We start from the raw sequence: 23,488 nt of genomic DNA on the forward strand, positions 1-23,488 counted from the left end.
GGTTTGAGGGTGGTGGCTGGTCGAAAGTCTCACATCAATTTGAGCCGACCGACAGCAACTTCGCCAAAAATGAGAAATAAATTGACTACCTCGATCCGAAATTAGAACTGAAGGAAAACCGTGCAGTCGGACGATGTTTTCGAGAAATTCTCGGGTCAGAGTTGCTGCTGTTGGTAAGCCTTTGAGTGGAATGAAATGCGCCATCTTGGAGAATAGGTCCACGATTACTAGGATTGTATTGTATCCGGAGCATGGAGGTAGATCGGTGATGAAGTCCATAGAAAGCGTATGCCAAGGGCGAGGCGGGATTTCAATAGGGCGTAAGAGGCCGGCTGGTTTTTCCTTTTGACTCTTGTTTTGGGCGCATACTCCACAGGACATTATAAAGTCTCTGATATCTTTTTTCCAAGACGGCCACCAGAAGTAGCGCTTGATCTTTTCCGAGGTCTTGGTCATACCGGGATGTCCTTCCATTAAGGAATCGTGATAACAAGAGATTACCTTTTTCTGTAAATCTGTGCTGGGCAGGTATAACCGTTCTTGGAAATATAATAGGTTGTCCTTCACCGTAAAGTCCTTTCCCTGCAGATGCCAATTCTGTATGTCTGCTGGAGTTACCAGTAGCCTGGCTTTATCCTTAACTTCCTCTATGGATTGTGTGGCGATTACACCTAGAATTCTTTGTTCGGGAATGATAGGTACAGGTTTAGGATTGATCAAATGTTCTTCCACTCCCATCCGAGAAAGGGCATCAGCTTTACCGTTTTTTGTACCAGGTCGATAGGTAATTATGAAGTCAAACTCGGCAAAGAATAGTGCCCAACGGAGTTGCCTAGAGGATTGAGCTTTTGCGGTTTTCAAATATTGCAGGTTTCGGTGATCTGTAATCACAGTAACGGTGTGTCGGGCCCCCAGAAGATAATGCCGCCAAACCTTAAAGGTGGACTTAATAGCTAGAAGTTCCTTATCAGTAATAGTGTAATTGATTTCAGGAGGCGAGAATTTGCGTGACCAAAATGCCACGGGATGCAACTGATTGGTTACTGGGTCCTTTTGTGATAGAACTGCCCCCATGGCAAGGCTCGAAGCATCAGTTTCAACGATGTAGGGGAGTTCTGGGCGAGGATGTTTTAAGATCGGTGCAGAGATAAATCTAGTCTTCAAATTCTGGAAAGCTTGTTCCGCCTCGGTAGACCATTCAAAACGTTTGTTTTTCTTTAACAAGGCGGTGATGGGCTGGACTATTCGAGAGAATTCGGGGATAAACCTGCGGTAAAAGTTAGCGAAGCCTAACATGCTTTTAACACCTTTTACGGAGGATCGCGATGGCCATTTGAGAATTGCATCGACCTTCTTTGAATCCATACGCACTCCGCTAGGTGATAATATGAATCCCAAGAATTCAACTTCAGTCACGTTGAAAACACATTTTTCCAACTTAGCGAAAAGTTTGTGTTGACGCAATCTCTCGAGGACCATTTTCACGTGTTTCCGATGTTCAGTTTCCGATGAAGAATAAACGAGGATGTCGTCAATGTAAACAACAACACACACATCTATAAGCTCTCTGAGGACATCGTTCATAAAATATTGAAAGGCGGCCGGGGCATTGCAAAATTGCAAAGTCCGAAGGGCATGACCTGATATTCAAATAGCCCATACTTGATGCGGAAGGCCGTCTTCCGTTCATCGCCCTCTTTTACTCGTACCAAGTGGTAGGCTCCTCTAAGATCCAGCTTTGTATATATGCATGCTTTTCTGACTTGGTCCAGGAGTTCAGGGATCAAAGGTAACGGATATCTATTCTTAACGGTGATCTGGTTCAGGGCGTGATAATCTATACAAGTTCTAAGGTCCCCTTCTTTTTTTGGAACGAAGAACAAAGCTGAGGAAGCAGGGGACTTGGAAGGACGAATAAACCCATTCGCTAGGTATTGATCCAGGTATTGTCGGAGGTGAAGATTCTCAGGCTCGGTGAGGGCATACATTCTACTACAAGGAGGAGTAGATCCAGGTATCAGGTCTATCTGGCAGTCATAAGACCTATGAGGAGGTAGAGAGTTAGCCTGATCCTTCCGGAAAACATCTTGGAATTCTAGGTATTCAGGAGGTAACTGGGGAGCCTCCGAGGAAATTGCTGCCAGTGCAACACCAGGTCGAGGGTGACAAGTAGAGACACATTCTGGAAACTGAACCGTTCTTGCTCGCCAATCGATCTGAGGATTGTGCTTCTCTAACCAAGGAATTCCTAGAATAATCTGGAACTGAGGGGCCTTGATCACATCGAACACGATCTTCTCATGGTGTCCATCTTGACTTACTAGCGTCACTTCTTGGGTGGTATGCGTTACTGGTCTGGAGGCTATCTCCGTACCATCCACCGTAGTAATGACGTCCTTTACAGCCTTTGGACAAAGAGTCAGATTCATCCTCAAAACCATTTCATGATCCACATAATTGCCGATGGCACCGCTGTCGAGGTAAGCTTCAATCGCATGTAATCGATCCGGATGTTCAGGGCTAATGAGGACCCTAGGTATCACGAAATGCAAGGTCACGGAACTGGTTTTAACGCTCGGCAAGAGGACCTCTATTCTTGTCGGGCGAGGTCGTTTCCCTGCTCAGAGTTTGTGACCCTGGTAACTGCAGCTCCTACTGCCTTCTTGGCTGGTTTCACCGGACAGTCTCGAAGAAAGTGCCCCGAGTTTCCGCAATAGAGGCATAATTGCAGCTGTTTTCTCCTGTCCCGCTCCTTTTGTGTTAGTGGTCCTTTCAGGCCCCCTATTTGCATGGGTTCCCCGGAGTATACTCCTTTGGTAGGAGTTGGTGGTTTGGAAAATACTCGAGCATCAAACTTGGAACGATCGGCCTTCCTGTTCTGCAGTCTGTGGTCAATTTGAACGTCTAAGTCAATATAGTCCGAACAGTCTTGCGGGGGATTCACTACTTGGGCTAACACATCTTTGAGCTCTCCACGTAGACCTCTATAAAACAGCGTAATCCTTTTGTCCTCAGGCCATTGAGTTTCCACTATCAGTCTGTTGAAAGACGCAATATAAGCCAAAAGGTCTTGATTACCCTGTCGCAATGAAAGGAGCTCATTGTCCAAGGCCTGCCCCTGTGAATGTCTTGCAAACAGTTTTTCCATACTGAGCTGAAAAGCTTGAAAATCATGGAGAACCGGATCATCTTGATTAACTAGAGGGATCGACCAGTCTGCCGCATTGCCACTAAGGTACGAAAGCACGAAAGCTACCTTAGCTTGATCAGTTGGAAAGGCTGCTGGCCGGCATAAGAAGTGCAACCGGCACTGATTAATAAATACTGCAAACCTCTTTGGGTCACCAGAAAATCGTTCGGGCGGAGCCAGAGGTACATTCCCAGGTAGGTTGATCTGCACTGGGTTCGTAGAGGATGTTGAAGGAAGATTTGCCCCTGATGCGGGTAACAGAGTTTGTCCGGATTGTGACTGTAGCAATTGTCTAGCGAGATCGTCTGTTCGCTCCTTGGAAATAATCAGTTCCCTTCTTAGAGCATTTGTTTCCTGACGGGCTGCATGCACTTCTGCTCTTAGTTCCCCAAGTAACTGGGCTAGCTAGTCGGTATGCGAGGTTTCCATAGCGCCTGGGTGGGAGTTTTGCGGTAGGCTTTGCGTTCTGTAACGCTCACCTGATTCCCGCAGAGGCGCCGGTCTTGACTGGGTGAATGCCGTATCTTCAAAGGTGTGTAACACACGGTTGGCTCTTTGGGCTGGACCTCTGTGCACTGTATGTCTGACTCGAAGAGTAAGATGTCTGCAGATAGAAAATATGGGATTAATGAACTGGGGTTATTGGGTGCCTCTCTCCTCTTCCCTTTCTCTTCTCCCGTAGAACCCCAAAGGTTAACGCCCTCACCTTAGGTAAGTGAACGCCGAGCTCTCCATCTGCCTCGGGGCAGGGTGCTGTAACCAGTTTCTTCACTGGATAAGGGTGCAGGCCTCTTGACCTCAGAGGACTGCTGTCCGTCGTTAACTGCACGAACGGTAAGTTCTGGGCACTTCAAATGTCTTAAAAGTCTTTTGTAATGATATCTCTTGTTTTGCAGGGTTCCGGCGATGGCGGATGGCGGGCTGATGAGAGTTGAGGATCGAACCCGCGTGAGGAATAGAAGCGCCTGGAAGCACGTAAGTAAGCGCTTGTAGCCTGCTTAACGATGCGCACTAACTGTCCCTTTTATCTTGCAGGTACAAGTTCGGAGCTTTAGAGAAGCTGAAGGGTGCTGGAATACCCACTGGATTCGGCGTGGGAAGGAGTAATGGCACGTGAGTAATAAAGTTGCCCAATGTCTTTAAACGCACCTTCTTTTGTCTTTCAGATGCGGGATGCAGCGCCGAAGGCCTCCGGAGCGTGCGAAGAGGTGGTAAGCTTTTGTCTTTCAGATGCCGGAATGCAGTGCGAAGACCTCCGGAGCATGCGAAGAGTAGGTAAGCCTTTGTCTTTCAGATGCCGGAATGCAGCGCGAGGAGTTGGTGACAGCCGATGGACCAGGTAAGAGATGCGCTGCCACTGAAGACCGTAGTGCTAACCTGTTCTTTCTTTGTCTTTACAGGTGCTGATGAAGACTGGATTCCAGGATGGTAAGCCTTTGTTCTCTTAGGCCCAGGATCAGAAGCAGAAGACACGATGAGCGTTCTGCTGCAGAGAATGCAGAATAACGCAAAGCAAGATTCATCCATCGGGTGTGGTTTAAATAGCCTCCTGTAGTGCTTAGGTGTCTCCTTCCACAGCCACGCCTAGGTAAGAAAAGAGTTCCTGCTTTCCAGAAGAGTTCCAGTGTTCTGAACCTAGGGAGTGGCTCCTGCCCCACCCAACAGGAAAAGTAGTCCCAAACAGAAGAGGGTCAGGGGTTCAACAGGCAGGTAAGTAAGCAGCATGGTCTGCTGCAGGTAAGTCCACCCAAGCATTATGAGCCCGGCGCTTCCAGCGCTGGGACTGGGCATCTTTATGAGCCTGGTGCCACTGGCGCTAGGACAGGGTCCAAAAGGTCCCAATTGGGACTGGCTGGCACTCGGAACCGGGGTTATGGGTCTGCTTCCAAGGGAGTCGGGCAAGTCCTGATCTTTTGGAAGCAGAGATCATGACATGTATATAAGGTGGAGTGTTGCTGTGTTGGTAGGAGAGAGCGATAGTTTCACTGAAAGAGATTCTGCAGAACTAAGTTGTGTGTGGGGAGCAACTCTCATAATGATTTTGTCGCTGTGTATGAAAGCGACTCCTTCTCCTTTCGACAAGTTGGAATGGCGGTCGTTTCTAATAATGGTATAACCCTTGGGTAGGGATAGAGCGAGGAGTGGGCCAGAGGCGTCATGTAACCAGGTTTCGGTAATAGCTAGAAAGTCAAGGTTCTGGACAGTGATGAGGTCTGCGATGTCAAGGGCGTGAGCCGTGAGGGATCTTGCATTGATAAGGGATCCCTTTAGTGCTGAGATGGGTGAGGTGGAGAGTGGAGGACTAGGCGTTGCGGTTGAGTTGGGCAGTGGAAGGGCAGAGCGATTGCGCAGAATACAAGGTGGTCTGGGCAGTCTAGTTCTAAGTCTGCTATTCCTTTCTTGTAGAGTACATGGGATGTTTGGAGTGGGTTTGGTAGCAAAGTGTTTGAGCCAAAGGGCTGGGTCATTGAGGTAGGGCTTCGATGGAAGGTCGGGATGGTAGAGCATGGTTGAAGGGAGAATATGGAAGGTCTTAGTGTTGCTTGCACAGTAGCTGGCAGCAGTGCAAGCTGATAGTCCTAAAAGGACTGTGAATATAAGGTCAATACTGACACAAGTTCTCAGCTGCATGTCGCAGCTTGTATTTCTCTAGGGGCTGGGGATGTATTTAAACGGGCTCAGGACAAAGGGTATAAGGAGTTAAGGAGGCGCGACTAGGCAGCCAACAGCAGTATAGCTCAGGTCAATAGGCACAGTACAAGGACGTCTAGATTCGGAATGGCACAATTAGGCAGCCAACAGCAGTGCAAATCAGGTCAATAGACACAGTACAGGGACATCTAGATTCGAAATGGCACAATTAGGCAACCAACAGCAGTGCAAATCATGTCAATAGGCATGGTACAGGGACTCTAGATTCGAAATGGCACAATTAGGCAGCCAATAGCAGTGCAGATCAGGTCAATAGGCACAGTACGGGGACATCTAGATTCGAAATGGCACAATTAGGCATTTACATTCCAGTCCGATTTTATAATTTGTTTTAATTTTTTTTCACACATTCACTTATTCACTCATTCACCCATTCACCAATTAATGAAGCAAAATTGTCAAAGCCACACCCAACATATGAAAAAAGATTTTTATTGTTACTAGTATTAACATTTGTATGACTTAAACATTAACATTGAATTGTTCATAAGTGATCCATCACATTGTTGCTGAACAAATTCAACCAACAGTAAATGTTCATGTTATAAGTAATTCTTGACTACAAATTGGTCTCCAACTAAATTTGCCAAATACTGCAAGCCAAAAATTATATTCCACTTACTACAGTCTTGATATGTACAGTGCAATTTACTCTGAAGGCTGCCGATCAAGGAAGTCATGTACTCCGTAGTGAGGAATGGCCTTCTATCGTGTATGTGTTTGTGTTAACCGAGAATTCACATTGGTTCAAATCAAATTATGAGTTCGTGTTTTACCACTATGCACCTCTGCATACAGAGTTGCCTGGAGAGTACAAGGCGATTTTGGGCCATTTTGTATCGTAAATCATGCTTACGTAAATTGCTACCTCACTACTCTAGAATTAAGGCTATTGGCATTATTTTTTATGTTTTCTAAGTCAAGTAGCATGACTACCTTGAGGCAGCAAATAGAAACGTGTTACTTCACAAGTTGAAATAAAGACATTTTCTGATGGACTGGCAAACATTTTGGAATACAAATCAGTCATGTACAATTGAGTTGGTTGCCAAACTATTACAATTAAGAGAACCTGAAACTTTTTGGCAGTAGGTAGCTTATAAAAAAGTATGTTGAAACTTTTCCATTTCGTTCCTTTTCATGCTCTAAGTGAAAATGAAAAACCTGAAAATGTATGGGTGGCTGAAGGATGGGAACATGGAAATACTTTAGATGCAAACCTCCCTTTTGAAGGTATATTTTGATGTCAACAAAATCTGTTTATTGTATGAATTGCCATAATGTACAATATTTATTCAAGCAAATCATAACATACATTTTCTACTTTTGTTTCACAGCCATAGTACCCTCTCTAGTACAGATATTTGTACCATGAATATCCAGCCACAACCTTCTCAGTGAAGTCCATATCTCCTGGATAATATTGAGGTCATATGTTATGTATTGCCTGTTGATGGTCATATTGGAGTCAACTGTATATGTTATATTATTTCTACTGTACACATGAAATATGTACAAGGATCATCATTGGTACATGGCACACATTACTCATAGTATGGCCAAGGTTGTGCAAATATTATGCAAACATACATAACTCAATACAAATCGATGTGTGTGTTGTTTGTATATATAAATGGATGTTGTTAAACATGATCATGTTGTGAATTTCAGATCTCTATATATCAATCAAGGAAAACAATACTCTAAATTACTTGAACATAGGATATCTCTTGGAACTACAGCAAGGTTCTCCCAACCAGGCATTATGTGCCCAGGTCATATAGGGCACAGCTCACACCACATAAATATTGAACAAAAGCGGGGGAGAGCTTTACTCAGAACTGTGATAGGGGATGTAAGCATACAGCAGTAGTCGTCTATGTTCCTTCTAATTTCCCCTCTACTGAAAAATTGATGAGTTGCTCGATTTTGACAATGGTGGTGCTGTATTAATATATGAGTGAAGGGAAAAGCTATTTGCCTGTGATATCTATCTTTAGTAATACATCAATTTCTCTTCATAGGAAGCCTGGAGGTGATTTTAGTATGTTTTCAATTATTATACAAGATGAGCCGCAGGTTCGGATTCCATGATCGAGAAGTCTGAAGTACTCCCCTTCGACAGCAGTGGAATACTCCACTGTATAAAACTCTGGTGGCAGAAAACATGTGTAATTGTGGGATCACCCTGTCAGTCTACAATATATCAATTCCAGGAACGTTGAGTAGACATTTACCCAAGTAAGGAAATATGCCCATATAAAGACATTGAAAATCTAGGCGATAAAATGATTCTGTACATATTATCTCTTGCCAATGTCGAATAACCATAAAAAGGAATTAGAGGCTCTGATACAAATAGCTAAGGCTTCTTCAGCAAGTGAGCTACAGCCAGGCCAACTATGAGAGCAATAATGATTCTATGCCCAGATGGTTTTTAAAGTGAAAAAGCTACATGTTCAAATAAACAGACACAATGTGTCCACACAACAAAGGATTCATGAACGCATTGTCCTGAGGCAGAAAGAGTTGCTATGCACACATCCCAGCAGACCTTAGTATGTATGAAAATAATAGGCATAGGCACATTAAATCGCTCCTACCTGTAACTAGTTAGTATGGATGAAGCAAAGGTTTCTAAGGTTCATGACAACTTTCTAGATGCATTCACAAGTCTACCATGAGATAAACATGTGACAATGGACAAGCTTTCAAGTATTAAAGCAGTAGCTCATCTAGAGAATATACAAACACAGGTCATTTGGTTCAGGCAGCATCTTCTAGAGCTCCTGTCTCCAGTATCAAGAAAATAGAACCTAAATCTCTAGCTACTAACAACTTGCACAATAAGCCAGTTGTTTTTAGTTTTGTTGTGTTTTGGATGGGTGCTTTTATCCAGCACTAATTTGCCTGAAAATTCAGGTAACAAACTTCTACCCAGGAGGACAGTCAATTAGTGTTTTTATACCAGTAAGATGAATGCATTATGAAATATCTATGATTTCAGTGAGCATACAATTCAAAGAAAGACATCAATTGCTTTAAATTCTAGAAGTGAGATATGTTTTCTCAGATGTATATACAGCACTTTTGATTTAAAGAACTGCATATGAATATATGGAACAGTGCCCAGCTGTTCCCCTTCAATATCAACTCTCTTGACAATTTTCTAGAAGACATAAATGACTGTGAGATGAAAGTGCACATCTCTTTGTAGGGGCTCATTGACTACAATGAGGTGTTGGAATTGACTTATCTGCCATCAGGATCCCCAATGCAGCTCTTTAAAGATTGGCTTAATATTTTTAAATCTGCTCCTTTCAAAATCAATTTAGTGGTCACAATATCCGCAGCATGTTTATTAGAACACACTTCCTTTGTATAAATGAGCATTATTTCACAGCTGTTTAAAATTCTTGTACAGACAAAAGCATTTTATTTTCCTCAAACCTATCAAGTAGAAGAAACCAGAAATGGTGACAGCAATATGGGTCAGGCTACAAAACGATTGATCAAGTTTTATATTTGTAGTTTCTAATTTTCAAACCTTTACTAAGAGGCATCTAAGACGTTTAAAACAACATGTAGAATGTTGATACTCCCAAGTGAGGAATTCTGTACACTGAGGAAAAATCAGAATAAGTGGATTTTTGAAATGTCAGATTAACTTTATAGGTCACATCTGACCCACAATCCAAGAAATCCTGCTGCTTTACCCAAAGGCTCCCAGTAAGTCACAAAAGTAGTAGTGAGAGTGCCGAAACGTGCACACTCAACAGTAACTGGGAGGGCAGGAACATATAATCATCACCCAACATTACAGAAATTGTATGATTGTGAAAAGAACATTCAAGCCATGTATATACTGCTTCTTACACCCTAGTCAGTGAGACCAGTCCTTGTGTATTTCTTTAGGTGGCCCTCAGGCATTGAGGTTCCTTTTGATGATAAAAAAACAGTCATAACTTTTGAAGTGTTAAATAACACCAACTGATTTTTATGGCAAGCCCATAGTTCAAATGCAACAAGTCATCACTCTAACCCATCCAGAAGCTATATGGAGACCTAATAGAGTATTTTAAGAACAAAGTGTTTTTTCTTCTAGAAGCACATTCCCACCCAGTTGGAAAAACTCAAAGGCAACCTTCATACCTCCCCACCCGTGATGACTCATTTTCACCTTTGAGTCACATCTCATTTTTACAAGTGGGACACATTGCTTGTGGAAGAATTTCCAGACTTCCTAGTCACAGTTTTGTTTACGGTTATGAGCTCCTCGTGAGCACTGTCAATCACCCTAACATCTTCAGGGAAGCTAACCAATTACCCTCATTAAGAAAGCACCCGATGACCCCAGAAACCATATCAATCACTGTCACTACTGGTGGTCTCCCTTGTAAATTGAAAGTATACAAGAAGGTCACCTATTCAGTGACCCAGACAAATGTGGGAGTCCCTTCATATCCAGGATTTACCTATCAAGATCCCAAATGACCCTAGTGTCCATCTAGAAGAACCGACATTTGCCATTGCTCATCCTCATTGACACACTGCCATGGGTGCATCTCTACAGTAATGCACTGAAAATAAAGTCACATCTTAAAATGTTTCTGGTCTTTCCTTTGTGAGGAATCTGAGGCCATCCTCTCTTGTTTCCCCAAGATATCCTTCTCCAATGTGGCCAGGGAAAGAATGAAGCTACCAGATCCTGATGCTGGTAGTGGCGATAGGAGGGAAGACTACCGGTGGAGAGGTAACTTGGGCAGAGGAGGTAGAGTACCCTCAGGTGAGACTTGGTATCCCCGTTTTCCCTTTCATAATGAATCTTCCATTCCCCATGCATTTAAAGGCTATTGTTATTCCCTTTCCCATTTTCCCAATCAGCCACATACTAACATCCACCATTAAGTACAGGGACGAGAAAGAGACAAACAAGATCAATGCATCCTTTTCCCATTGACTCACACAATCCCATACACCAGTTAGGTACTGGGATGAGGAGGAGGCAAGCAAGAGCAATGCAGAACTCCCAAACAGGCAGTGAGCGGTCTACTATTTTTTGGACTTATCAACCTGGTGGGAGGTTTAAGCCCAAAAGGAACAGAGAAGAGGGCATCAGTGGTGGAAGCAGGTCCTCGGACAGCTGGAACAGTGAAAAACCCTTACTGGAAAGCGGCATGGCAGAAGAATCACTCGAGACCATGAGATAGATGCAGAGCATATGCAGCGGAAAGCAAAACTGAGGGCAGGCTAGAAGTCTGTGGTAGACTGCAGAGAGGAAGCAGTCGTGAACATGAAAAGCTTCAGGACAAAGCCCAAGCTGCGAGAGACACATCAGTGGCAGGAGCGAAGCCACAGGGAGCCGATGCAGAGGAAAAGTGAGACGCAGCATGAGAGAAGGAGGGATCATGGGGGTCGGAAGCCTTGCTTCATCCCTGTGTGCAACAACTGGTGAGTCAGCCTAGAGAGGCAGACACTGAGCATGGCAGACAGGCTTTTCAGACCCATGAGGACATTTGTGTTGAATACCATTCTGAATGAATGCTAGTAGTTTTGAATCCCAATCCGAATGAAAGCATTTCTTTTGAATATCGAGCTGAATGGGAATTGTTATGTGTTGAATGCCGAATTACCTGGAAGATGTGAAAGAGCAGTTGTGAAAACATTTAAAGACCCCATGAGAAATGAAAAGGGAATTTTTAAAAAAACATAATTTTTGTAATCTATGAAGGAACTTTATAACTTGAGAGAACAAGCATTGGTAAAATCCATATCAGTGTATGAAAACAGCAGACAAGGAAAGGTGTATGATAAAGCATCATCAGAGTATGAAATTAGAGAAATCCTTTCACCTGGCATGGGAGTAAACCAGGCTCCACTGTAGAGCTGAAGCAGTGGGATGGTGTATGCAAGGAACTGACGAGAAGTGTCAAGTAATGTGTGTCGGTGGCGTGACCTGTAATGGATGCCCTATAAAATGCATCTTGGCTATTTGGGTTGGCTTGAAAAAGTAATTTGAACCACCAATATGTGCGAACCTTCAATTTTGTCTTATTAATCAATACGTATAGAAAGAAAATGGAGTTCGGAGGAATGAAAACAAAGGGATTGTTTGTATTTCATGGCATTACACATTTGTGTCTTGGTTTCTCTGTCATGATATGCAATACGTTATAAAGCTTCCTGCCATTTTGGTGCAGTATTTTTCATACTATAGAAACAAGCACTCATTTTGTGTATTCAAGGAAAATGGTTGATTGAATTTAGCAACTACCTACTTATCAGTTAGGCTCCCTGTTTTCCGATGTAACTGATTGTTATACATTAATACAGATGGATAAGAATCTACTTACTATCTGTATTTATTTGTAAAAATGGAGAAAAAAACGGAAATGCAGATTTTTCTTCTTGGTCCCCAAATGCATTGCAGACTGGAAGCATTGAGAATATAAAAGTTGGATGAAAGATATTTTTAAAGTACTTCAAATTGATGACAGAATATGTTTTAGGTGAGCTGCAATCACGAGAGCAGCCATTTGCTATGATAAGCATAGATTATATATCGATGTGGAAGAACCCAGTAACATTTATGTACTGTATGTCTGCATGTGTGTTTTAATAAAAGCACTTTTTTTCATCTAAAAAAATACAGAAAAATACTAGTTGTATATTTTTTAAAGGGCAAATGATAAAAGTGAATAAATACAGATAAAAGGCCCAAAACATAGATATAGATAAATACAGGCATGAGGGACAGAGAAATAAATACCATACAACCTGGAGTCTTACTTATGAGCAAGGTTGAGATAGCTGCCTTCTATTTCATTTCCCGAGATCCTGAACATGCAAAATGAACTTCATTGCGCAATTGTTTCCCTTATTGGTAATAATTGCCTAGATTTGTGTGTTAAGTAAAAGACAACTCCTAATTTTATTTACGTGATCTTTACAACTTCCCTTTGAGAATTTAGGGTCAACTAGGTGTCTCTTTAATACCTCTGGAAAAAGTTTATAGCGGAGAAAACATGTGGTTGTAGTTGGTGAATTACACACAAACAAATATCTGTGTGATATGATGCACCCTAAATCTTTTAAAGCTTCAGCAAGTACTACTGAGAGCACTTCTTACATCATGTTATCTTCCCATTGTTATCCTTTTTGGTAGAAGCGCCATACAACAGTTACTTAAATGGGTTTCACAATCTCTTTGCTTTACACTCCCTCTGTGAAATCTTTCTTGTGAAGTCAAACACAGTTCTCTTACCTCTCTTTAATCTCACCCTACTCTCAATCTAATCCCACAATCCAATTGATCCACCAAATTGTATCACAACATGATCCCCTTTCGTCTCCGAGTTTCTGTTAATGCATTGCAGCAGATTGCAACTAAGGTAAAATCACACTTTGGCGACAATTCATTACTTTATCCTTTGAGTCAATAGCTGATGTGAGTGTCCTACACTAAAGCGTAGTTTGTGTGCAATGATAACAATAACAAAATGTCAGTGACAGATCAGGCACTCGACTAAGCAGAGTGGGCTCTGTCATGATGGTATCAGCAAATGTGTTGGCCCTTCATTCAATTTACATGAATATTCTGTTAGAACAGCTCGGTGCATCTATCTAGCATGGTAAACAATAATAAATATATAGTTCAATCATGAATATCCTCATGCAAACAAGAGCTTAGTCTTTTATGGAAATGTGATCGGAAACTACAAGGTGTTTTAACCTATTTTTGTGTCAACCCTAGATAACAATAGTTGGTGTTTAAGATCTAAAAATGTGAGAGCCATTCATGGGACAAAAAGAATGGAGAACACATTACTGTTGATGGCTGGCAGCATGAGTAAGTGTGATTTGGGTATATAGAGTATATGGTGTGTGTGTGTGTGTGTTGTGTGTGTGTGTGTGTGTGTGGGGGGGGGGTAGAGAATGCCTAGAAAGTAACAATGTAGTGTGTGCCTAGCATACCAATACAAGGCTCTGATGACATGAAAAATTACAACATTGAAAGTAAAACATTAGTAAATGTTCCATGATGGCATTATGGGAACATACTATTTGGCATTTGTGATATTATCTTACATGCACTCCTGTCACGGTTTTCATGTTTACCAATGGTGTAAGGACTGTAGTTCAAAGGAATGTCATCAGGCCCATACATTCTGATCATAATCCATGGAGATGATCCAATTCCCATTGGTAAACCTGAAGCAAATCACTGTCATTGTGTAATATACACATAGATACATAGACATATCCATGCTAGAATGAAAGACAGTAGAAGCAGAATTTCTGGTTTTAAGAATACATCAATATGCAACCAATCTGAAAATCAAGTTATGTACAACAGACAAAGTACATTATTGCTTTTATAGCCTATCACAATGTTTCACTTTATAAAAAATAGAAAGAGTACAGAATTCTCAAGAAAACATTTGCGTACTTTTAGTGGACATACACACATTATTCTCAACAAATAATTTGCTAAAAGACATGTTGTCTATTCCACTAATGATGCTAGTATTTCACATAAGTACAATCTTTATCAGAATTACATTATCTACACATTGTACCCTCTGGAAAGGTTAGCACTGGAATATGTTGCATAAAAAGGTAACTTAAAATAATACATCTTTAAATGTACTAAACAAACTGTGAAATGATACAACAAAATAAAACAAATATTTGTTGGAAATGTGGCTTTAAGGTGGTTACTCAAAAATGTAATATTTGTAAGAATACAAAAAGCATGCAATAGCATGTGAAACATGTGTTGCAGTAAAATGTAACAGGCATTCCCAGGCTAGATTACGAATTGGTAACATGTATACTAAGGGTTTCATCAATTTAGAAATTTAGTAATGCTTATCAAGCAAGCATTCTGCTCTATTAGAACAAATTATTTTCTTGAAATAGAATTGTTGACCCATTATTACATTTTCTGTTTTAAATAATCTATATAAGGAATTCCTTTAGACAGGGTTTTAAAAATATTCTCGCGAATTATATAAGGCTCTAGTAACATTCACTTGAACAAGTGAAAACCAAAGAACACATACAAATGTAAAGTTATTGAAATCTCTATATTAGCTACATAACTAAGTTGCAACCACGTTGTAGTAAACATGAAACTAAAGGTATAGGCTATACGAACCAGAAGAACTTGGACTCCCCATTTCTCTTCCCTTAAAACACGTGAACTTTCAATGTTCAAAACAAATAATTTACATGAGTGCCTCATCACTAAGTCATCTACATTTCAGATTTGATATTTACTCAGAGTTCTTTATACATGCACTGTATGTTAAATGTAGACCATGCATGTATACAAATGTGTATAACTGCTCATCCAGGATGATTTAATGTAGAAAACTGTTAAATATGTTACACTTATTAAGGGCAGGGTATAGGGCAGTGGGCCGTTGGAGCAGTTTGGACGTGCGATGGAGTCAATGTTGTAAATCCCATGAGTTCTAAGATTCCAATTCCATGGTGGAAATCTTTTACTAGTATAGTATTATTTCTGCAGTTCATCAGTCTGTTTTAACCTGGTAGTTACTCCCTTCCAGCTAGGCAAAGTCTTAACCTATTCTCAGTGATTTCTTATCTCAATACATCAGACACCATTTCCCAATGGGAAACAGTAAGAAAAAAATATTTGCTTAGGTAACTCGCGTACCCTCTCGCAAACATTTTACATGTGTTTTCAACCGCAAATGCATACCCTGTCATATATGGGTATGAAAGCATTCACTCCTGGACAAAATCATGCATAAAGGCTAAAGCATGCAAATCTTCAAGAAAAAGGAGAATAACATATTGAATAATTATTCTTTCATGCAGATATGTAAGGTTTTTAAGGGACCCTGCTGTTGCAAATGAAAGGACCTAGTTATATAGTAATGGGCTGTTGCTATGGAAAATACAGCACCAGTCAAAGTTGTAGATAAGCCTTTTGAAACATTTCATAAATAACTTTAAATCTAAAATTGGAATATGGCATTCATTGCTGATACATTCTTATGAAAAAGTCTGCAGTTTTAATGTGGTCCAAATATTGTCTACCATTATCATTTTATCTGGAATAAATTTTTAAGCATCATTATATTTTCTGTATAATGTATAATGTATATAACAATACACTTCATGTACAAAGCTTTGCCTTGCATGTATTGCATGACTATTGTGCTAAAAGTAAAATGTGTTTATTTATTAGACATTAGATGTAATGTATCTAAAAGAACATCATTGTTGTTTATACTAGCATTTTGCAAGCTTTTTTAATACTACAGTTCATGCACTGAAAGGGACCCTTTAGAACATTTAGTAAAACTGAGCTGTCTCATGCAATCGCGGTACAATACCCGCTAAGGAAAGATGACAAAATAGACTGTGGCCAAAAAGCTAATTGAAATACTTTAATACATTCACCCTATGTGTTTGGGAGCATGACCAAGACAAACACACAGTAGCTTCATAGTGTCACAACTTACTGCATGAAGTGACATGTTTTAGCCCCTTCAATGTTTAGTTGCTAAGTCTATTTCATCATTTGCAACATTGGATGTATGACCTGTATTGTTTGTTTTGTATATCTGTATATGCTTTTAAATGTATGTTTTAAAGCATATTTTTGTCAAAAGTGTGACCGTTAAACCTCCAACGTACTGTGCTGCAAAGGATCATTTACTTTTGCTACTGGTCATACTAATGACCAGTTCTACAAGGTTGTTGTATTTGTTGTCCACCTATGTAACGTAAAGTAAAGAGGTCTTGTATAGTGCACCTCTGCCATTTTGGCAGTCTAGCTGTATGTGGATCTGTAAGAAAAGTGGGGGGTAGGGGTGAAACCTGAGGAGTTAATGAGTGCAGGCCAGAAGTAACGGAGTCCTGAGTTCAAGAATGGTTCTTTGTGGTTTGGTGGTGACACTTGGTTATGTCTTTTATCCGAAAGGGAGAGCCCAAGATCTCATAAATCACAATTCTGCAAGACTAGTTTAGCCCCATTAATGGGGTATCTCCCTACATCTGCCTGGCAAGAAAACTGGTTAAGGTGATAAGCAGAAAGAGCTAAATCAGAAAAGCTGATAATAAGTGGAAAAATAATTGGTCCCTTCATGGATCACATTTTTCCTCAGCCTGGACATGCTGGCTCCATGAATGGCCAGCATATAGATGGAGAAGAAACATAGATTTCTGAATAATGGACTGTTACTTTTGTAGTTGATAAACCCAAACAATCAATGATCCAAAAGTTGGCAAATTCAAAATGCTGCAATTAATGTAATGTTCTTCATAATTTGAAGAACCCAACCAATTTCAAATCTGATTTTAACATATATGTTAAAGCATTTATTACCCAACTATACAAATGAAAAGCACAGCCTTTTGGATTATCTATGCTTTATCCACTCTCGATGTAATAATTATAAAGAGAGCACACATTGTTTATTAATAAATATCTAATGTTTAGAACCATCCCTTTAATATTTACTGGAATTAATGTAATAGTAAATTGTATTTAAATATATTCGCTTTTTCATTAGTATAATCCAAATATATAAACTTTATATAAATGGCAATTAAAGAAGTCCTGAGACAATAACTTTCATAAACATAACTTTAACTTTAAACTCCCAAGTGCAGAACAAACTATTCTATTCTGCTAAGCTATTGAACAACATAATTAATTTATTTTGGACAGTTAAAAATGCAGGTTTATGCAACATACATTTGCAACACTGAACAAACACTACACTACTGATTGATGTCACCAGTTATAAAGGTTTTTTCTTTCACATAAATATACAGTACTCATTCCTTCAGTGGGTTCAACATATTCCCCCAATTAATTTGGATGGGAAGGAAGTGCATTTTACATTTTAATTATGGAAAGCAACATGCCATCATGCCACGCTTTGCCACTATTTGCTTTGCAGATTTCTGTATGTTTACTCCAGGGTGGGCTTGTTACATTCATTCAAGCAACTTTTCTAGAAGAAGAAAATGTTATTTTCTGAAGTATCTTCAATATGCACATACACTATGAAGAGGTCTCCTCTCATATAGCTCGTCTCCAACCACAGATGCAAATTTGCTTCTTTAGTCTTTGGTATGGTACAATTCATATTGTATTGCCCATACCATCCAGTCAGGCCACACTGGCAATGTTTCATACTGATTTAGTTACCAGATGTTGATCTAATGCTTTAGATAAAGCCAGAATACAAGAACCCAACTCATGTATATGAATCATGTTGAGTTACTTTCATTCAAGATTGTGGAATTATTAGTAGTTCAAGGCATACATTTGCATGAAGCTTATCTCTGAATAAATTGTCTTCATTTTCTATGATAAACGTCTGCTATCCTTTAGAACCAGTATTTTCATAAATGTAAAAAGCTTGTGTTCAGAATAATTGTATGACAAAATAGTCACTACATTACTCAGCAATGACCCATTCAACATCTGCTTGTGTTTGCTTCAAATTATGGCATTAGGGAATCGTGTCATGTTTTGAAGTATCTTCCCATTGTGCAGATATTTCTTTATTAGAAGAGCTCCTGTTGTAAAGCAGATATACATGACACTGGTTCAAATGTGCCAAGATAAACTATGCAACATCTTTGTGCCATGATGAATCTCCATCCAACTTGGTTTGCTTACGTAGCGTGGCTCTTGTAAATCTGCCTTAATTCTACAAGATACTTTTGCAGTGTCGACAACTGACTGGCATCTAGTGTCAGTCTATTGTCAGTCTATTTCCACTAAAGTAAGATCAACGAGTTGGACCACCATAAGATATGTTTTTAAAAGTACAAACCTGAACACCATTTTCTTGAAAGTTCATGCAGAATGATGTAAGTTATCTGTAAACTATGCTATTTACCATCTACTCTATCTACATACTAAACAATCATTCTAGAATTGCACATTGCCCCTGTTTGACACTCATCTCCAGTGCATTTCTTAACATTTTACAGTCAACAGCGGTTTCTTAAATATCGTTGCCTACTCTAATTCAAATATATATAAATTTGTTTTCCTACCAAGATGCTCAAAATTAGCATTGGCCCAAGTATTAAAGACACTTCCTGGAAATTTGGCACAGTTTCATCACAGTATCTAACTTAATCTGCAATTAAGAAAACATTCTCCAAATTACATTTTTGCAATTCGCTCTCGGATGAAATCTTGCAAAGTACATTGCTACTGTGGATTTCCTATACCATTTTGCTCTCACCCCATTAGTGTGCAAGATAATTTCTGGATACATTGCTAACCATTCTTAGAAATTCCTCATTGAAAGTTAAGAAAATACTCCTCTTTTCAGAAAAGGCTGCAACTTTCTGAGATGATCAATGATTAGGTATACATATGACACCAAGTGATGCAAAATTAGAGGTATATGTGTATGAATTCTCATCTAGTACTTTGTGCCCCAGGGCACTTTCATACTTGGAAAGGGGAAACATCCTCACCCTCATTTGTCTGTCAAAGGTCACCTTACTCTCATGTTCCAGTCGCAGAAGAATTGATCAAACATGCAATTGAACTATCGAGGTTAGAGATCCAGCCAGTATAACCTTGACAGAGTGTTGCAAAAATAAGTCACTTCTCTGCTCATTAGGATCTGTCACAGCATGGCCCAACAGTGCTTTCTAATGAAAGCTGTGAAGACTGTCGCATTAGTGGTCCTGTTGATGGCTCCACCATTGAAGATGTTGGGAATAACTTGTACCAGCCAATTACCACATTTGATAAGTCCAACTCTTCCAATAGAATACGTGCAACTCCCATAAATTGCTTTCGTTCCATTCGTCCATAGTTTCCCCAGACCATCACCTGAGTCAAAAAAGAGAATTGCATTACTAACAGTCCTTCACAAACCAGAATGATTTTTTCAGGTGCAGATATAAATTTTAATCATCTATGTTTCTACTTTGTATTTACAAGCATGTTTCGTATATCATGAAGGAAAGAATAAAACTAGCAAGCCAGGAGGCTTCGAATAAAATCAGCAGAAAAAAAGACAACTGAAGATTGCCTGAATTCAAAGTCAGGGGTGTTGAAAAGTTGTACTGCTTCTTCCTGGATGACACATATGATTTAACTGTTTGGAGAAATACTGCAGTGACAAAATGAGTGAATTGGTGCTGCCTTTTGTAATGGGCAGCACCTAACAAAAGACTTGAAAAATGTCTCAATATAAAGCTCGAAGCACCAAAATAATGTATTGTTCTATCAATTCACATTTTCACCACTCACTTGCTTCTTTGAGAGAAAGAACCCAACACATGGTGTGGATAGTGCCACAAATGAAATTATTCCAGGAATGATATGGGCCTTCAGTACATTGTGCCCTGCAAACTAAGTTTGAATAGCTTTGAGTTGAGTCTGTATTCATGGAGAACTGTACATGCCACAATGGAATTGCACATCCAAAAAGACCAGTGCAAAGTGGGAAATTTGAATCAGCAAGGTAATAAACCTAGCCAACACTGTAGAACTATTTACATCAAACAATGCATAAAACCAATGAATTCACCTGTGATATTCTAAACTAATGTACTATTTGCTTCTCAATGAAGCACAGCTTATTGATAAGTAGAGTGCATCCTGCTAAGCATTTTATTGACTTCATTTGTGGTAATGTCAAATGTTAAAATTATACAATTCTACATGAGGAGAAAGCAATGGTTCTATTCGTTTGAAGAACACTTGTATTCATGTCAGTTTTATACTATGCTGACTTCAAGTTGACCTTGGTTTCAACCCAGAGCAAACTAAACCCCACCCTTGAACATTTTCTCCAGAGTAAGAGTACATAAACAAGCTAAAATACAGAATAATAGATATTTGCAGCATATGAGGAGATTAACATCTGCTGGGAAAATTTCTGTTCCCTTCCCTTTTATTGCCAGCTCCAATGTTCATTGCTCTTAATATGGCATGTTGACATATCCCTCATCATAAAACCAAATACGTGTGTTGGGCTAATGCGAGCAGAACAAAATAACGCCTTCATTTATCTCACATTAACCATTAACAAGAACCACAACATGAGGCCCCAAGTTGAAATACAGGGCATGCCCAATCATGTATATTACCCTTAGTTTAAACAGCACATTTTATTCATCATTGACGCGTTATGCAAAAGTGAAGATTACTCATAATTCTGTAACTATAAGATACAAAAGCATGGGACATGAATTATGGAAGAAAAATTAAATAGCATTCAGCACTGCTGAAGCAAAGTAGGTATCCCCTTTGCTCAAGCCAAACATAGTGGAATCATAATTATCCAATGGAGATTGAAGGGTGTATTCTCTGGGAGTATATGAGTATTAAACACTCCAATGGAAAGACTTATTCAATCATAAACATCTTTTGTCAAGTGGGAGTAGGGGAGGCAGAACACAAGACGGAAGGGATAATCTCTGTCCGAAATCCAGGCAGACTGGAGTATAATTAACAACAGACTGCCTGCCCAACTGCAGGGGTGCTGAGCTGGGAATATCTAGAAATGTAGAGCCTTGTCAAGTAGGGAGTGTAAAGCAGGTCATGACAGATTTCACCTGTGCCTAGAGACACCAGGGACCAGTGAGGACCATACCACTTACTGATCCCAGTTCCATGAACTAATAGAATTATCCCAAAGTAAGTGTAGAAATTGCCTAAAACTGTTTAGATTTGACATTCAACCTTTTCTACGGTAAGTCAAAGGAGAGGGTTGTTTGATTTGGTTTGGGTGCTGCTTCCCAATAGAGAACAGGAGAATTGTAATGTGAAATACAGTTGACTTCTCCCTATATCTAAGTGCAGCTGATGGGCCACGCTTGACAGAGAATGTTTCAATATCTTGCAACAGGTGGATGTTGTTGATATTAAAACATTTATTTAAGGATGGAAGGAATCTTAGAAGAGTAATTTCTGTTCCCATAAAAAATAGTATGAATGTAAATGTCATGCAACTGCTCTTTCTGAAACTGCACAGCAAAATTAATGTGTGAAACGGAAGAGAATGGGTATTTATATTGATTCAATACAATCTGAAAACCATTTCTCAGCTTTGGGTGGGTCAGTTGACGTTGCGTGTTCTAAATTGTTGACATTGCTTCCTGTGATGAATCCTGCGGAATCCTCACAGAATACATGCCTAAAGTCTCCTCCCATGTGGCCAGAGCAAGGCAGCTGCTACCTGATCCTAACCCTGGGGGTGGGGATGGACAGGAAGATTCCATTAGAAGAGAAGCAGTATTTATCTTCTTCAGAGAAGGAGATCTCAATGATGCCAAAATATTTAATAGCCTGCTGTCAGAGTAAGCCTTCTATTCATAAAACTACCCACCTCAGTGTGAAAACACTTGTGATCAGCAGGGGAATAATAGGTATCGGAATCAGAACATTAATAGCCTGACTTCTGATGAATATAATTCTCCCTGAAATCTGAACCAAACATTAACTCCTCTAAATCCCTTCCCTAACAAAGATAATCAAAACATTGGGAACTTCAAGTCCCACAATGCCCTAAGTACTGGGATGAGGAAGAGGAACTCAGAGGTACTAAACTGCAAGATGCAGCCTAGTGCTTCGAATGGCTCACACCTCCGGTGCAGGCCATTAGAAGCTGGAGGTGGAGTAGTTGCAGAGCCTGTGAGTCGCAGTTGCAGCAAAAAGGAAACAGATGCCTCGACCGCCACCATCTTTGAAGCGGGTGTCGGTCCTGAGAGGGTCTCCAATATTGATAGCCCTATTTGCAGAGTTTGTGCAGTGGGAAGCATTGTTGTAGAAAGGTACCTCCCTGGAGAGAAAGGCTCTCCTTGTTGCGTGCTGTGTCCCAGTGGCTGGCGAGCACCATAGTACACAGGGAGCGAGAAATGATACTTTCCCAACTGGCGTGGGCTGTGGGAAACAACCCGAAGCAGTCTGACCTCCTGCAGGAAGATGCAGAATAAGCAGTGTCAGCGGATCAAGCAGAGGTATGTGCAGACACCAGTGTGTTTACCATTGTCAGGTAATCCTAGTATACTGCATAATTGACCGCTGGCTACTGAAAGTAATTTTGAATACTGAACTGATATAAAGAGGTTAAACTGTCATAGCAGGAAAAGAGGGGAAAAGAAAGGTTATAATCATTGCTATCAGGGCCAAAGTAATTGCCAACACAAAGAAGGGGCAATACTGAAGCAAGCTAACCACAACCACCATTGACAAAGTAAAAAAGGCGGCAATACTGAAACAGATTGCCGAAGCCAAGAGAGGGCAGCACTGAAGCAAGCTAATTATAGCCATTATTGCGAGAGTAAGGAAGAGGCCATAGTTGAGAAAGACATCAACAAGCACTGCTCAACCCAAGGAGGGGCAAGTGTAATACAGAAAACTTTTCAGCAGTTGTATGATGTAAAAGTAGGAAAACAAAAGTGGCAGGAGAGAAACCTTCCTGGTAGAAAGTAGAAGAGAATAACCTGTATTGCCTGCGGCAAATACAACATTGGAATAAACAGCAACAATGTATCTCATGTTTTCGACGAAAGAAGTTGTGAATTTCGATGTTGTTGAAAGTTAAAGACTTTTCT

General features: G+C 40.2%; 1 protein-coding gene across 1 annotated transcript in view; it reads right to left on the reverse strand.

Moving 5' to 3' along the window:
- Positions 1 to 6,318: 6,318 nt before the first annotated feature.
- The window catches only part of RIMS4 (regulating synaptic membrane exocytosis 4), an 867,656-nt gene continuing 850,486 nt past the window's right edge, over positions 6,319 to 23,488 (reverse strand). Inside the window, exon 7 of the mRNA XM_069651349.1 lies at positions 6,319 to 19,754. Within this exon, the coding sequence (XP_069507450.1) occupies positions 19,536 to 19,754 (219 nt within the window). The 3' untranslated portion in view covers positions 6,319 to 19,535. The remainder of the gene's footprint in view (positions 19,755 to 23,488) is intronic.

The sequence above is a fragment of the Ambystoma mexicanum genome, chromosome 3p, assembly GCF_040938575.1.
Source record: "Ambystoma mexicanum isolate Mex_15411 chromosome 3p, UKY_AmexF1_1, whole genome shotgun sequence".
Lineage (NCBI taxonomy): Eukaryota > Metazoa > Chordata > Amphibia > Caudata > Ambystomatidae > Ambystoma > Ambystoma mexicanum.